At 52.2% G+C, this 16,113-nt stretch overlaps 1 protein-coding gene across 2 annotated transcripts in view; it reads right to left on the bottom strand.

Annotated features, from left to right (window-relative positions):
• arhgap9 (Rho GTPase activating protein 9) overlaps positions 1–16,113 on the bottom strand; it is a 135,924-nt gene that overhangs the window by 20,916 nt on the left and 98,895 nt on the right. Inside the window, exons 8-12 of one of the 2 annotated variants that reach the window (XM_070869746.1) lie at positions 13,651–13,712; positions 10,770–10,857; positions 8,470–8,562; positions 5,025–5,123; positions 2,773–2,908 (exon numbers count right to left, since the gene is read on the bottom strand). In XM_070869746.1, coding sequence (XP_070725847.1) covers positions 2,773–2,908; positions 5,025–5,123; positions 8,470–8,562; positions 10,770–10,857; positions 13,651–13,712 — 478 coding nt within the window. The remainder of the gene's footprint in view (positions 1–2,772; positions 2,909–5,024; positions 5,124–8,469; positions 8,563–10,769; positions 10,858–13,650; positions 13,713–16,113) is intronic. The other variant, XM_070869747.1, reaches the window with a different exon arrangement.

The following is a 16,113-nucleotide window of genomic DNA, read 5'->3' as shown; positions in this document are numbered from 1 at the left end:
TGTGGGGGGGCGGGGAAACTGGAGACACCAAGTCTGTAAAAAGACCCGACAACAAAGGAACCACGCCTGGTGCACATTTTTTGGGAAACGAGGTGTTCAGATGAGAAGTCAACGCGAGCCTCGCAGACTCAGTGTGCAAACGGGAAACTAGGCAAGTCCTCAATAGGAACAGGATCTCCTGCCGCTGCAGTTTCTGATAGTGATTGACAGGGGACCATCAAACAACGCATCGATGTAATCATAGAAACATAGAAAATAGGTGCAGGAGTAGGCCATTCGGCCCTTCGAGCCTGCACCACCATTCAATGAGTTCATGGCTGAACATGCAACTTCAGTACCCCATTCCTGCTTTCTCTCCATACCCCTTGATCCCCCGAGTAGTAACGGCCACATCTAACTCCTTTTTGAATATATTTAGTGAATTGGTCTCAACAACTTTGGTAGAGAATTCCACAGGTTCACCACTCTCTGGGTGAAGAAGTTTCTCCTCATCTCGGTCCTAAATGGCTTACCCCTTATCCTTAGACTGTGACCCCTGGTTCTGGACTTCCCCAACATTGGGAACATTCTTCCTGCATCTAACCTGTCTGAACCCGTCAGAATTTTAAACGTTTCTATGAGATCCCCTCTCATTCTTCTGAACTCCAGTGAATACAAGCCCAACTTAGTTGATCCAGTCTTTCTTGATAAGTCAGTCCCGCCATCCCGGGAATCAGTCTGGTGAACCTTCGCTGCACTCCCTCAATAGCAAGAATGTCCTTCCTCAAGTTAGGAGACCAAAACTGTACACAATATTCCAGGTGTGGCCTCACCAAGGCCCTGTACAACTGTAGCAACACCTCCCTGCCCCTGTATTCAAATCCCCTCGCTATGAAGGCCAACATACCATTTGCCTTCTTCACCGCCTGCTGTACCTGCATGCCAACCTTCAATGACTGATGTACCATGACACCCAGGTCTCGTTGCACCTTCCCTTTTCCTAATCTGTCACCATTCAGATAATAGTCTGTCTCTCTGTTTTTACCACCAAAGTGGATCACTATGAGAAACTGCAGCGGCAGGAGATCAGTCAGAACCTGGATATCAATCTGCGAGCTAAAAGCATCTCAGCAGAAGAGGAAAGAAGGACAAGGACAAGAACAGACGGAAGAAGATGCACACAGAAAAAGTTGACGGACACGTGCCCAGATGGACACAGGTTATAAGAACATAAGAAATAGGAGCAGGAATCGGCCATTCGGCCCCTCGAGCCTGCTCCGCCATTTAATACAATCATGGCTGATCCGATCATGGACTCAGCTCCACTTCCCCGCCTGCTCCCCATAACCCTTCACTCCCTTATCGCTCAAACATCTGTCTATCTCCACCTTAAATATATTCAATGTCCCAGCCTCCACAGCTCTCTGGGGCAGAGAATTCCACAGATTTACAACCCTCTGAGAGAAGAAATTCCTCCTCATCTCAGTTTTAAATGGGCGGCCCCTTATTCTAAGACCATGCCCCCTAGTTCTGGTCTCCCCCATCAGTGGGAACATCCTCTCTGCATCCACCTTGTCGAGCCCCCTCATAATCTTATACGTTTCGATAAGATCACCTCTCATTCTTCTGAACTCCAATGAGTAGAGGCCCAACCTACTCAACCTTTCCTCATAAGTCAACCCCCTCATCTCTGGAATCAACTGAGTGAACCTTCTCTGAACTGCCTCCAAAGTAAATATATCCTTTCGTAAATACGGAAACCAAAACTGTATTCCAGGTGTGGCCTCATCAATGCCCTGTATAACTGTAGCAAGACGTCCCTGCTTTTATACTCCATCCCCTTTGCAATAAAGGCCAAGATACCATTGGCCTTCCTGATCACTTGCTGTACCTGCATACTATCCTTTTGCGTTTCATGCACAAGTACCCCCAGGTCCCGCTGTACTGCGGCACTTTGCAATCTTTCTCCATTTAAATAATAACTTGCTCTTTGATTTTTCCTGCCAAAGTGCATGACCTCACACTTTCCAACATTATACTCCATCTGCCAAATTTTTGCCCACTCACTTAGCCTGTCTATGTACTTTTGCAGATTTTTTGTGTCCTCTTCACACATTTTCCTTCCATCTTTGTATCATCAGCAAACTTGGCTACGTTACACTCAGTCCCTTCCTCCAAGTCGTTAATATAGATTGTAAATAGTTGAGGTCCCAGCACTGATCCCTGCGGCACCCCACTAGTTACTGGTAGCCAACCAGAGCATGAACCATTTATCCCGACTCTCTGTTTTCTGTTAGTTAGCCAATCCTCTATCCATGATAATATATTACCCCCAACCCCGTGAAATTTTATCTTGTGCAGTAACCTTTTATGTGGCATCTTGTCAAATGCCTTCTGGAAGTCCAAATACACCACATCCACTGGTTCCCCTTTATCCATCCTGTTTGGGAGAAAGGTCGAAAGAACGAACAGACGAAAGGACATGCAGTACTGAACGTAGATGAAAGGAACAGGCGCTACAGAGAATAGCCAGAAGAACCAACTGGTCACGGAACCAATGACCACGAAGCTACACCAGTTGCAGCCAGGAATGGCGATTGTATGTCTTCAGTCGATTTCTCTCAGAAGTCTAGTGCTGTAGTTTTTAGTTGTTTTTTTGTTGGGTAATAAAACGGACACTGGGTTCAGCCTAAATGTTGTGTCACATGTTGTCCTTTTCCCACTGCAAGTTCCGAGGTCGATGAATCAGAGTAGAGTGAACAACAAACACCGAGGGTAAAGCGGGTGACTCACGCGAGATTCTCCTGCTTTCCTTCTGCTTGTCCTTGCCCAGCACCTCCTCCTCGTCCCCGCTACAGTCTAACAGCTCGGAGCTAGCGCTCCTCTGCAGGGAGTACACCAGCGGATAGTCCAGCGGGTTCTCCCGATCCTGGCCGCGGGGGGCGGAGAGCGGAGAGAAGGGAGCAAAAAAAAAACAGGACAAGTTAGGCTGTGGTCTTCAGTCACACATAAACACGTACGTAAGAAATAGGAGCAGGAGTCGGCCATTCGGCCCCTCGAGCCTGCTCCGCCATTTAATACGATCATGGCTGATCCGATCATGGACTCAGCTCCACTTCCCCGCTCGCTCCCCATAACCCTTCACTCCCTTATCGCTCAAAAATCTGTCTATCTCCACCTTAAATATATTCAATGTCCCAGCCTCCACAGCTCTCTGAGGCAGAGAATTCCACAGATTTACAACCCTCTGAGAGAAGAAATTCCTCCTCATCTCAGTTTTAAATGGGCGGCCCCTTATTCTAAGACCATGCCCCCTAGTTCTAGTCTCCCCCATCAGTGGGAACATCCTCTCTGCATCCACCTTGTCGAGCCCCCTCATAATCTGATACGTTTCCATAAGATCACCTCTCATTCTTCTGAATTCCAATGAGTAGAGGCCCAACCTACTCAACCTATCTTCATAAGTCAACCCCCTCATCCCCGGAATCAACCGAGTGAACCTTCTCTGAACTGCCTCCAAAGCAAGTGTATCCTTTCGTAAATATGGAAACCAAAACTGCACGCATTACTCCAGGTGTGGTCTCCGCCACAAACTGCGTTCCCCAGCCCCCGACTCCCTCCCTCTCCCCAACTCCTGTCTGAGGCTGAACCAGACTGTTCGCCACCTCGGTGTTATATCTGACCCTGAAATGAGCTTCTGGCCACATATCCCGCAGCATAACTCACACCGCCTGTTTCCACCCTCCGTAACATCGCCCGTCTCCGCCCCCTGCCTCAGCTCATCCGCTGCTGAAATCCTCATCTGCGCCTTTGTTACTTCCAGACTTGACTATTCCAACACACTCCTGGCCAGCCTCCCACATTCTACCCGACGTAAACTAGAGGTGATCCAAAACTCGGCTGCCCCATGTCCTAACTCGCACTGAGTCCCACTCACCCATCACCCCCTGTGCTCGTTGCCCCCGTGTCCTAACTCGCACCGAGTCCCGCTCACCCATCACCCCCTGTGCTCACTGCCCCGTGTCCTAACTCGCACCGAGTCCCGCTCACCCATCACCCTCTGTGCTCACTGCCCCGTGTCATAACTCGCACCGAGTCCCACTCACCCATCACCCCCTGTGCTCGCTGCCCCCGTGTCCTAACTCGCACCGAGTCCCGCTCACCCATCACCCCTTGTGCTCGCTGTCCCACATTGACTCCCAGTTAAGCAACACCTTGATTTCAAAATTCTTCATCCTTGTTTATAAATCCAGCCATAGGCTCCTCGCCCCCTCCCTATCTGTGTAACATCCTCCAGCCCCTACACCCCTTCCTATCTCTGTAACCTCCTCCAGCCCCTACATCCCTCCCTATCTCTGTAACCTCCTCCAGCCCCTACACCCCTCCCTATCTCTGTAACCCCCTCCAGCCCCTACACCCCTCCCTATCTCTGTAACCCCCTCCAGCCCCTACACCCCTCCCTATCTCTGTAACCTCCTCCAGCCGCTACACCCCTCCCTATCTCTGCAATCCCCTCCAGCCCCACAACCCCCCCGAGATGTCTGCGTCCTCTAATTCTGCCCTCTTGAGCATCCCTGATTATAATCGCTCCACCATCGGTGGCCGTGCCTTCTGTTGCCTGGGCCCCAAGCTCTGGAACTCCCTCCCTAAACCTCTCCACCTCTCTCCGTCGATTTCGTCCTCCAAGATGCTTGTTAAAACCTCCCTCTTTGGCCAAGTTTTTGGTCATCGGCCCCGAATGTAATTGTGAACCCCTCGATCAAATCACCTCTCAACCTTCTCTGCTCCGAGGAGAACAATCCCAGTTTCTCCAGTCTCCCCACGTCACTGAAGTTCCTCATCCCCCCTGGGACCATTCTGGTCAATCTCCCTCTGCACCCTCTCCCAGGCCTTCACACCCTCCCTACAGTGCGGGGCCCAGAATTGGACACAATACCCCAGCTGAAGGCCCAACCCAGCGATTTATAAAGGGTTTAGTGTAACTTCATTTGCTTTTGCACTCATTGCCTCAGTTTATAAATTGAGAAACGGCTCGGAATACTCACCAGGGTCTCAATAACGCTCTTAATGGTCCTGTACCAGTCACTGATGTAGTCTTCATTCTCGGCCTGGAGTAAGAACTCGTTCCCCGTGACAGTACGCAGCTGTGTGGCGGGAATAAAGAACAGATTTTAATTGCGTTCCGGCAAAGCGGGGCGGGTGGGGGAGGTGTGTGGGGGCAGGGTCGGGGGCGTATGTCGGCAGAGGGAGCACTTTCCCACTTCGGTCAGTGAGTGAAGGTTAGTCACCCCAACCCCTCCCCTGTGGCAGCGAGTCCCACATTCTCACCCCGCTCTGGGTAAAGAAGTTTCTCCTGAATGCCCCAGTGGGTTTATTAGTGACTGTCTGATATTGGTCTCCCCCACAAGTTGAAACATGTTAGATGTGGCCCTTACTACTCGGGGGATCAAGGGGTATGGCGAGAAAGCAGGAAGGGGGTACTGAAGTTGCATGTTCAGCCATGAACTCATTGAATGGCGGTGCAGGCTCGAAGGGCCGAATGGCCTACTCCTGCACCGAGTTTCTATGTATCTATGTTCTCGACTTCTACCCTATCGAACCCCCTTCATCATTTTAAAGACCTGGATTAGGTTAGTTTCCGAATGCCAGCTTGCAGACCGACTGACTTCAGTCTGACTTGGAGGGGCTCAGGGGGAACATTGTCACGTCCACAGTTGCAATGTATGCACCTGTGAGTCGGATCATTGGTTTGTGAAGCTGTTGCAACCTGGGGAGGGGGGGGGGGGTGTCAGAACGGTCAACCGGGGGCTGCCTGTCTTTTATCCCCTCCGTGCCTTTCAGTTCTGCGCGCGGAGGGGAGGGTTTCCTGTACGGGCTGCTCCTGCACACTCTCCACCTTGCCATCCTCGTCTGCCGTCCGGACACGCCATGGCGCGCCATCTTGCTGTCCGGAGGAGGCGGGGGTCCCCAATGGAGTGCTCTCTACGCGGGAGTCCTCCCGTTATTTATTGGGGACTTGGCCTGGAGGGTGGTGCACGGGGCAGTCCCTTGCAATCGGTTTTTAAGTCGGTTCACGGACTCCCGGGCCGCCTGCAATTTCTGCGGTCTGGAGGAGTCCGTGTTCCACGTGTGTGTTCGGTGTGTGAGGTTGCAGCCCCCTCTTCCAATATTTGAATGGGCTGCTCCTCAAATTCTGGCTGCACCTCAGTCCCACACTCCTGATCTTTGGGCACCCTGTGCGGAGGGGAGCGGGCAGGTCCGAGGGCCTCCTCGTAGGACTGCTCCTGGGCTCCTGGGGCCATCAGCCGGTCCAGGCAGCGGGCGGTCGAGGGGGTCGTTCAGCCCGACTGCCTGCCTCTCTTCCGCGGTTACATCCGAGCCAGGGTGTCCCTGGAGATGGAGCACACGGTGTCCACCGATATGCTCGCGGCCTTCCGCGAGAGGTGGGCGCCGGAGGGACTGGAGTGCATCATCACCCGCGGCAGCAGAATTATAATTTAATCCTTAATGTCTAAAGTTTCATTTGTTTAGGTTTGTCGGTTTTAGTGCCCCTTATTAAAGTTATATTTAAAATAGTTGTAGAGCTGTTGAGTGGGAGTGGCTTAGCCAGTCACGTGATGTTCACAAGACTCAATAAAACCCCAGCCAGTTGGGTTCGGGGGATCCACGATGGGGCAGGTGGTTGTGAGCCTGGTGGATGAACTGGTAATGTGTCGTGTGATTGTTAAACCTTTGTTAATAAACCAACTAGTTCTTAATCGCAATGTGTTGCTATGAATTTTTAAGGAAAACACATGAAGCAAATATATTTCACCTGTGGCAGCGAGTTCCACATTCTCACCCCGCTCTGGGTAAAGAAGTTTCTCCTGAATTCCCCATTGGGTTTATCAGTGATTGTCTGATATTGATGGCTCCGAGTTCTGGTCTCCCCCACAAGTGGGAACATTCTCTCTGTATCCACGCTATCAAAACTGTTCATAATTTTTAATTAGGTCACCCCTCAGCCTTCTTTTTCAAGAGAAAAGAGACCCAGCCTGTTCATCCTTTCCTGATATGTATATCCTCGCATTCCAGGTATCATCCTTGTAAATCTTCTCTGCACCCTCTCCAGTGCTTCTATATCCTTTTTATAATATGGCGACCAGAACTGTGCACAGTGCTGCCAGTGTGGTCTAACCCAGGTATATGGAGACCAGAACTGTGCAGTGCTACAAGTGTGGTCCAACCCAGGTATATGGAGACCAGAACTGTGCACAGTGCTCCCAATGTGGTCTAACCCAGGTATATGGAGACCAGAACTGTGCATGGTGCTCCAAGTGTGGTCTAACCCAGGTATATGGAGACCAGAACTGTGCACAGTGCTCCAAGTGTGGTCTAACCCAGGTATATGGAGACCAGAACTGTGCACAATGCTCCAAGTGTGGTCTAACCCAGGTATATGGAGACCAGAACTGTGCACAGTGCTCCCAATGTGGTCTAACCCAGGTATATGGAGACCAGAACTGTGCACGGTGCTCCAAGTGTGGTCTAACCCAGGTATATGGAGACCAGAACTGTGCACAGTGCTCCAAGTGTGGTCTAACCCAGGTATATGGAGACCAGAACTGTGCACAGTGCTCCCAGTGTGGTCTAACCCAGGTATATGGAGACCAGAACTGTGCACAGTGCTCCAAGTGTGGTCTAACCCAGGTATATGGAGACCAGAACTGTGCACGGTGCTCCAAGTGTGGTCTAACCCAGGTATATGGAGACCAGAACTGTGCACAGTGCTCCAAGTGTGGTCTAACCCAGGTATATGGAGACCAGAACTGTGCACAGTGCTCCAAGTGTGGTCTAACCCAGGTATATGGAGACCAGAACTGTGCACGTTGCTCCAAGTGTGGTCTAACCCAGGTATATGGAGACCAGAACTGTGCACGGTGCTCCAAGTGTGGTCTAACCCAGGTATATGGAGACCAGAACTGTGCACGGTGCTCCAAGTGTGGTCTAACCAAGGGTTGATACAGGTTTAGCATAACTTCCCTACTTTTCTATACCATCCCTCCAGAAATAAACCCTCGTGCTTGGTAAGCAAAGAACCCATGAAGGAAATACAGGTTGAACCTCCCTTATCCGAAACCCTCAGAACCTGGCCTGTTCTGGATAAGGAGTTTTTCTGGACGAGGGGTGGTCACGTTAAATTGGATGGTACAGGTACTGAGCAAGGGGATATCGGGGCTGGCTGGCTTGGGGCTGGGAGTACGGCAGAGACATCATTGGGGGGGGGGTTGGTGTCGTTGGATCGCGGGGGCCAGGCCAGCGATTGCGGGAGTCGGCAACGAGGAAGGACTTCAATTCGTTCGTGTCGCAGTTCTGCACATGCGCCACCCGGTGGCCGGGAACGGTTCTGGACGCGGGGTGATTCCGGATTAGGGAGTTCTGGATCAGGGAGGTTCAACCTGTACGTTACAATTGCGATCCTCGAGGGGCGTTGGTGCCCGAGCGCCCTACCCGGAATACGTTCTTTTTGCTGGACATCCCCTTGGTCCATTCGATCAGCGAGCCTCGAAGGTCCGTGCTACACTCTGGCCTGTTCCCCACCTTCTGCGAAAGAATTGGATAAATACACGAAAAGTAAAATTCGGCCGGGTTATGGGGAAAACCGCAAATGTAACGCCCCCATTTAAGAAAGGACAAGAACATAAGAAACAGGAGCAGGAGTAGGCCATTCGGCCCCTCGAGCCTGCTCCACCATTTAATACGATCATGGCTGATCTGATCATGGACTCAAGTCCAGTTCCCCGCCCGCTCCCCATAACCCTTCACTCCCTTATCGCTCAAAAATCTGTCCATCTCCACCTTAAATATATTCAATGTCCCAGCCTCCACAGCTCTCTGAGGCAGAGAATTCCACAGATTTACAACCCTCTGAGAGAAGAAATTCCTCCTCATCTCAGTTTTAAATGGGTGGCCCCTTATTCTAAGACCATGCCCCCTAGTTCTAGTCTCCCCCATCAGTGGAAACATCCTCTCTGCATCCACCTTGTCGAGCCCCCTCATAATCTGATACATTTCGATAAGATCACCTCTCATTCTTCTGAACTCCAATGAGTAGAGGCCCAACCTCCTCAACCTTTCCTCATAAGTCAACCCCCTCATCCCCGCATTCAACCGAGTGAACCTTCTCTGAACTGCCTCCAAAGCAAGTATATCCTTTCGTAAATACGGAGACCAAAACTGCACGCAGTACTCCAGGTGTGGCCTCACCAATACCCTGTATAACTGTAGCAAGACCTATCTGCTTCTATACTCCATCCCCTTTGCAATAAAGGCCAAGATTCCATTGGCCTTCCTGATCACTTGCTGTACCTGCATACTATCCTTTTGTGTTTCATACACCAGTAACCCCCAGGTCCCGCTGTACTGCGGCACTTTGCAATCTTTCTCCATTTAAATAATAACTTGCTCTTTGATTTTTTCTGCCAAAGTGCATGACCTCACACTTTCCAACATTATACTCCATCTGCCAAATTTTTGCCCACTCATTGATTGTCATAGGGAGTTGGAGGGGTGCGTTAGGATGGAGAACGGACAGGGTTACGGACAAAAAGCAGAAGGTATGGGACTAAGCACGACTGCTCTTTCAAGAGCCTGGCACAGGCACGACAGGCTGAATGGGCTCCTCCTGTGCGGTAGGTCAGTGATTTTATCTCAGCTCCTTTTCTTTAATGGGTTGCTGGAGGAACAGAGAGAGCTTGGAGTGCAGGTCCACAGATCCCTGAAGGTAGCAGGCCAGGTGGATAAGGTGGTTAAGAAGACATACAGAATACTTGCCTTTATTGGCCGAGGCATGGAATACAAGAGCAGGGAGGTTATGCTTGAACTGTATAAAACACTGGTTAGGCCACAGCTGGAGTACTGCGTGCAGTTCTGGTCACCACATTACAGGAAGGATGTGATTGCACTGGAGAGGGTGCAGAGGAGATTTACCAGGATGTTGCACTGGAGAGGGTGCAGAGGAGATTTACCAGGATGTTGCACTGGAGAGGGTGCAGAGGAGATTTACCAGGATGTTGCACTGGAGAGGGTGCAGAGGAGATTTACCAGGATGTTGCACTGGAGAGGGTACAGAGGAGATTTACCAGGATGTTGCACTAGAGAGGGTACAGAGGAGATTTGCCAGGATGTTGCACTAGAGAGGGTACAGAGGAGATTAACCAGGATGTTGCACTGGAGAGGGTGCAGAGGAGATTTACCAGGATGTTGCACTGGAGAGGGTACAGAGGAGATTTACCAGGATGTTGCACTGGAGAGGGTACAGAGGAGGTTTACCAGGATGTCGCCTGGACTGGATAATTTTAGCGATGAGGAAAGATTGGATAGGCTGGGGTTGTTTACTTTGGAACAGAGGAGGCTGAGGGGAGACCTGATTGAGGTGTATAAAATTATGAGGGGCCTGGATAGAGTGGATAGGGAGGAGCTGTTTTCCTTGGCAGAGGGGTCAACAATCAGGGGGCACAGATTGAAAGTAATTGGGGGGAGGTTTAGAGGGGATTTGAGGGGAAATGTCTTCACCCAGAGGGCGGTGGGGGTCTGGGGTGGAACTCACGGCCTGAAAGGGGGGTAGAGGCAGAAACCCTCACCACATTTGGATGTGCGCTTGAAGTGCCGTAACCTGCAGGGCTACGGACCGAGAGCGGGAAAGTGGGATTAGGCTGGGTAGCTCTTGGTCGGCCGGTGCGGACACGATGGGCCGAAATGGCCTCCTTCCGTGCTGTAAATGTCTGATTCTATGAGAGGCAGGTACTCACCTTTGTGCTTGCAACTTGGATCTTGCCCTCTTTGTAAAAGGCCAGGCTGTTCCCCGCCAGCACCACCCATGAGCTGCTCCAGTTCTTCCTGGGGAAAGGACAGACACACAACCACAAGTCAGGGTGGGCGATAGAGGCTCGGGCAGCGGTGGTGATAAACCAACCCTCCGAAACTCCGCTAATGGAACACACTGCCCGGGCACTGGTCCCCTGAGCAGGGGGAGGGAGGGAGAGGGAGAGGGAGGTGGAGAGGGAGGAAGGGAGGGGGAGAGAGAGAGGGGGAGGGAGGGAGAGGGAGGGGTAGAGAGGGGGAGGTGGGGGAGAGGGAGAGGGAGAGAGGGAGGGAGAGGGAGAGAGACGGAGAGATGGGGAGGGAGAGAGGGAGAGAGAGAGGGAGGGAATAGGAGAGGGAGGGAGAGAGGGAGGGAGAGAGGGAGGGAGGGAGGGAGGAAGTGAAGGCGGGAGGGAGGGAGAGAGAGAGGGAGAGGGAGGGAGAGAGAGAGGGAGGGAGAGAGAGAGGGGGAGGGAGGGAGAGGGAGGGGTAGAGAGGGGGAGGGAGGGGGAGAGAGAGAGGGGGAGGGAGGGAGAGGGAGAGGGAGGTGGAGAGGGAGGAAGGGAGGGGGGAGAGAGAGAGGGGGAGGGAGGGAGAGGGAGAGGGAGGTGGAGAGGGAGGAAGGGAGGGGGAGAGAGAGAGGGGGAGGGAGGGAGAGGGAGGGGAGAGAGGGGGAGGTGGGGGAGAGGGAGCGGGAGAGAGGGAGGGAGAGGGAGGGAGACGGAGAGATGGGGAGGGAGAGAGGGAGGGAGAGGGAGGGAGACGGAGAGATGGGGAGGGAGAGAGGGAGAGAGAGAGGGAGGGAATAGGAGAGGGAGGGAGAGAGGGAGGGAGAGAGGGAGGGAGGGAGGGGAGGGAGAGAGAGGGGGAGGGAGGGAGAGGGAGGGGTAGAGAGGGGGAGGGAGGGGGAGAGAGAGAGGGGGAGGGAGGGAGAGGGAGAGGGAGGTGGAGAGGGAGGAAGGGAGGGGGAGAGAGAGAGGGGGAGGGAGGGAGAGGGAGGGGTAGAGAAGGGAGAGGGAGGGGGAGAGGGAGAGGGAGAGAGGGAGCGGGAGAGAGGGAGGGAGAGGAGAGAGACGGAGAGTTGGGGAGGGAGAGAGGGAGAGAGAGGGAGGGAATAGGAGAGGGGGAGAGAGGGAGGGAGAAGGGAGAGGGAGGGGTAGAGAGGGGGAGGTGGGGGAGAGGGAGAGGGAGAGAGGAGGCGGGAGAGAGGGAGGGAGAGGGAGAGAGACGGAGAGTTGGGGAGGGAGAGAGGGAGAGAGAGAGGGAGGGAATAGGAGAGGGAGGGAGAGAGGGAGGGAGAGGGAGGGAGGAGGGAGGGAGGAGGGAGGGGGGGAGGGAGGGAGGGAAGGAAGGGAGGGAGGGAGGGAGAGAGAGAGAGAGGGAGAGAGAGAGGAGGGAGGAGAAAGAGGAGGAGGGAGGGAGAGAGAAAGAGGAGGAGGGAGGGAGAGAGAGAGAGTGAGAGGAGGGAGGGAGAGAGATGGTGGGAGAGATAAAGGGAGAAAGAGAGAGGGAGGGAGATAGAGGGAGGGAGATAGAGGGAGGGAGATAGAGGGAGGGAGGGAGGGAGAGAGGGAGAGGGAGAGGGAGAGGGAGGGAGAGAGGGAGGGAGGGAGAAAGAGAGAGGGAAAGAGAGGGAGGGAGGGAGCGGGAGAGAGGAAGGGAGTGGGAGAGAGAGATAGAGAGAGAGACAGAGAGAGAGAGATAGAGAGAGATAGAGATAGAGAGAGAGAGAGATAGAGAGAGAGATATATAGAGAGAGATAGAGATAGAGAGAGAGAGACAGAGAGATAGAGACAGAGAGATAGAGAGAGAGAGATAGAGAGAGAGACAGAGAGATAGAGAGAGAGAGAGATAGAGTGAGAGACAGAGAGAGAGATAGAGATAGAGAGACAGACAGAGTCAGAGAGAGACAGAGAGAGAGAGAGAGAGACAGACAGAGAGAGAGAGAGAGAGACAGACAGAGAGAGAGAGAGAGACAGACAGACAGACAGACAGAGAGAGAGACAGAGAGAGAGACAGAGAGATAGAGAGAGAGAGAGAGAGCGAACAACAGAGAATGAACAAATGAAAGAACTTGTATTTATATAGCACCAGTCATCACTTCAGGACGTCCCACAGCGCTTCACAGCCAATGGGAGTGCTGTTTTGAAGAGTACTGATCGTTTTAATGCAGGAAACACAGCCGCCAATTTGCACATAACAAGTTCCCCAAACAGCAAGGTGATGAATGAAGAGATTATTTTTTTTTAAAACTAATGTTGATTAAGGGATAAATATTGGCCCCAGGACACCGGGGAGAACTCCCCCTGCTCTTCTTCCAAATAGTGGCCCCGGGATCTTTTACATCCACCTGAGGGGGCAGACGGGGCCTTGGTTTAACGTCTCATCCGAAAGACGGCCCCTCCGACAGTGCGGCACTCCCTCAGTACTGCCCCTCCGACAGTGCGGCACTCCCTCAGTACTGCCCCTCCGACAGTGCGGCGCTCCCTCAGTACCGCCCCTCCGGCAGTGCGGCGCTCCCTCAGTACTGCCACTCCGACAGTGCAGCGCTCCCTCAGTACTGCCACTCCGACAGTGCGGCGCTCCCTCAGTACCGCCCCTCCGGCAGTGCGGCGCTCCCTCAGTACTGCCACTCCGACAGTGCGGCACTCCCTCAGTACTGCGGGAGCGGGGGTGGATAAAAGAAAGCTATATTTTGTCATTTAAAATCGCTGACTTTTTCCAGGCCGGGGGCCAACAGAGGTGAGGAAAAAGGTTTTCCAGGGAGACTGTCCCTGAATATTCGAGATCATTCACTACCGGGTACCGCAACAAAAAGGCAAAACTCACTTCAGCTTCCTCCCTCCTTCCGCAATCTTTGTCTTGTTCAGAGGACCTGCCTTTTCCACCACCTATGTGACAAGAGCAACGTCTGGTTACAATGGTTAACAGGCACGACATTCCCTTCAGGAGCTGGGCCTTGCAACAATCTCAACAGCAATGCATTTATAATAATGTCTTCAACGTGGTAAAGTGTAGAGGGAGCTTTACTCTGTATCTAACCCCCTGTACCTGCCCTGGGCGTGTTTGATGGCACAGTGTAGAGGGAGCTTTACTCTGTATCTAACCCCGTGCTGTACCTGCCCTGGGAGTGTTTGATGGGACAGTGTAGAGGGAGCTTTACTCTGTATCTAACCCCCTGTACCTGCCCTGGGAGTGTTTGATGGGACAGTGTAGAGGGAGCTTTACTCTGTATCTAACCCCCTGTACCTGCCCTGGGAGTGTTTGATGGGACAGTGTAGAGGGAGCTTTACTCTGTATCTAACCCCCTGTACCTGCCCTGGGAGTGTTTGATGGGACAGTGTAGAGGGAGCTTTACTCTGTATCTAACCCCCTGTCCCTGCCCTGGGCGTGTTTGATGGGGCAGTATAGAGGGAGCTTTACTCTGTATCGAACCCCCTGTACCTGCCCTGGGAGTGTTTGATGGGACAGTGTAGAGGGAGCTTTACTCTGTATCTAACCCCGTGCTGTACCTGCCCTGGGAGTGTTTGATGGGACAGTGTAGAGGGAGCTTTACTCTGTATCTAACCCCCTGTACCTGCCCTGGAAGTGTTTGATGGGACAGTGTAGAGGGAGCTTTACTCTGTATCTAACCCCCTGTACCTGCCCTGGGAGTGTTTGATGGGACAGTGTAGAGGGAGCTTTACTCTGTATCTAACCCCCTGTACCTGCCCTGGGCGTGTTTGATGGGGCAGTATAGAGGGAGCTTTACTCTGTATCTAACCCCCTGTACCTGCCCTGGGAGTGTTTGATGGGACAGTGTAGAGGGAGCTTTACTCTGTATCTAACCCCCTGTACCTGCCCTGGGAGTGTTTGATGGGACAGTGTAGAGGGAGCTTTACTCTGTATCTAACCCCCTGTACCTGCCCTGGGAGTGTTTGATGGGACAGTGTAGAGAGAGCTTTACTCTGTATCTAACCCCCTGTACCTGCCCTGGGAGTGTTTGATGGGACAGTGTAGAGGGAGCTTTACTCTGTATCTAACCCCGTGCTGTACCTGCCCTGGGAGTGTTTGATGGGACAGTGTTCATAAGAACATAAGAAATAGGAGCAGGAGTAGGCCATATGGCCCCTCGAGCCTGCTCCACCATTCAACATGATCATGGCTGATCTGATCATGGACTCAGCTCCATTTCCCTGCCCGCTCCCCATAACCCCTTATCCCCTTATCATTTAAGAAACTGTCTATTTCTGTCTTGAATATATTCAATGTCCCAGCCTCCACAGCTCTCTGGGGCAGAGAATTCCACAGAGTTACAACCCTCTGAGAGAAGAAATTCCTCCTCATCTCAGTTTTAAATGGGTGGCCCCTTATTCTAAGACCATGCCCCCTAGTTCTAGTCTCCCCCATCAGTGGGAACATCCTCTCTGCATCCACCTTGTCGAGCCCCCCTCATAATCTTATACGTTTCGATAAGATCACCTCTCATTCTTCTGAATTCCAATGAGTAGAGGCCCAACCTACTCAACCTTTCCTCATAAGTCAACCCCCTCATCTCCGGAATCAACCGAGTGAACCTTCTCTGAACTGCCTCCAAAGCAAAGTATCTCCTTTCGTAAATACGGAGACCAAAACTGCACGCAGTACTCCAGGTGTGGCCTCACCAATACCCTGTATAACTGGAGCAAGACTTCCCTGCTTTTATACTCCATCCCCTTTGCAATAAAGGCCAAGATTCCATTGGCCTTCCTGATCACTTGCTGTACCTGCATACTATCCTTTTGTGTTTCATGCAACAAGTACCCCCAGGTTCCGCTGTACTGCAGCACTTTGCAATCTTTCTCCATTTAAATAATAATTGTCATGTATGTATGCTTGGTTTTACTAGCCATGAGGTGGCGCCACTGTCGGAGGTCATTGGGCTGTACACACATGTGCGCGGCCAAGGTATAAAAGGCAAGCCATCATGTAACGTAATCTTTGGGCCCTAATAAAGCAGAACCAGGTTTGTACCTGTGTTCGTTTACAGTATTCAGTCTATCGAGTTATTACATACAGAACATTTGGCGACAAGCTGCGGGATACTAAGGCTGTGAGGCCTAAGCTGAGTCCAGTCAATGCCAAGTTGCGTACGTACACTAAAGAACTCATAACGGTGATTGGCAGTGCAGTGGTCAAGGTGTCGTATGATGGTGCGGTTCATGATTTACCGTTATGGATTGTTCCAGGCAATGGTCCAACGCTGTTCGGCAGGAACTGGTTCGAAAAAATCAAATGGAATTGGAACGATATCAAAGCATTGTCGTCGGAGAA

Source organism: Pristiophorus japonicus, chromosome X, assembly GCF_044704955.1.
Source record: "Pristiophorus japonicus isolate sPriJap1 chromosome X, sPriJap1.hap1, whole genome shotgun sequence".
Taxonomy (NCBI): Eukaryota; Metazoa; Chordata; class Chondrichthyes; family Pristiophoridae; genus Pristiophorus; species Pristiophorus japonicus.
Note: the sequence above shows the minus strand (reverse complement) of the source record. Positions and strands in the feature narration are given on the sequence as shown.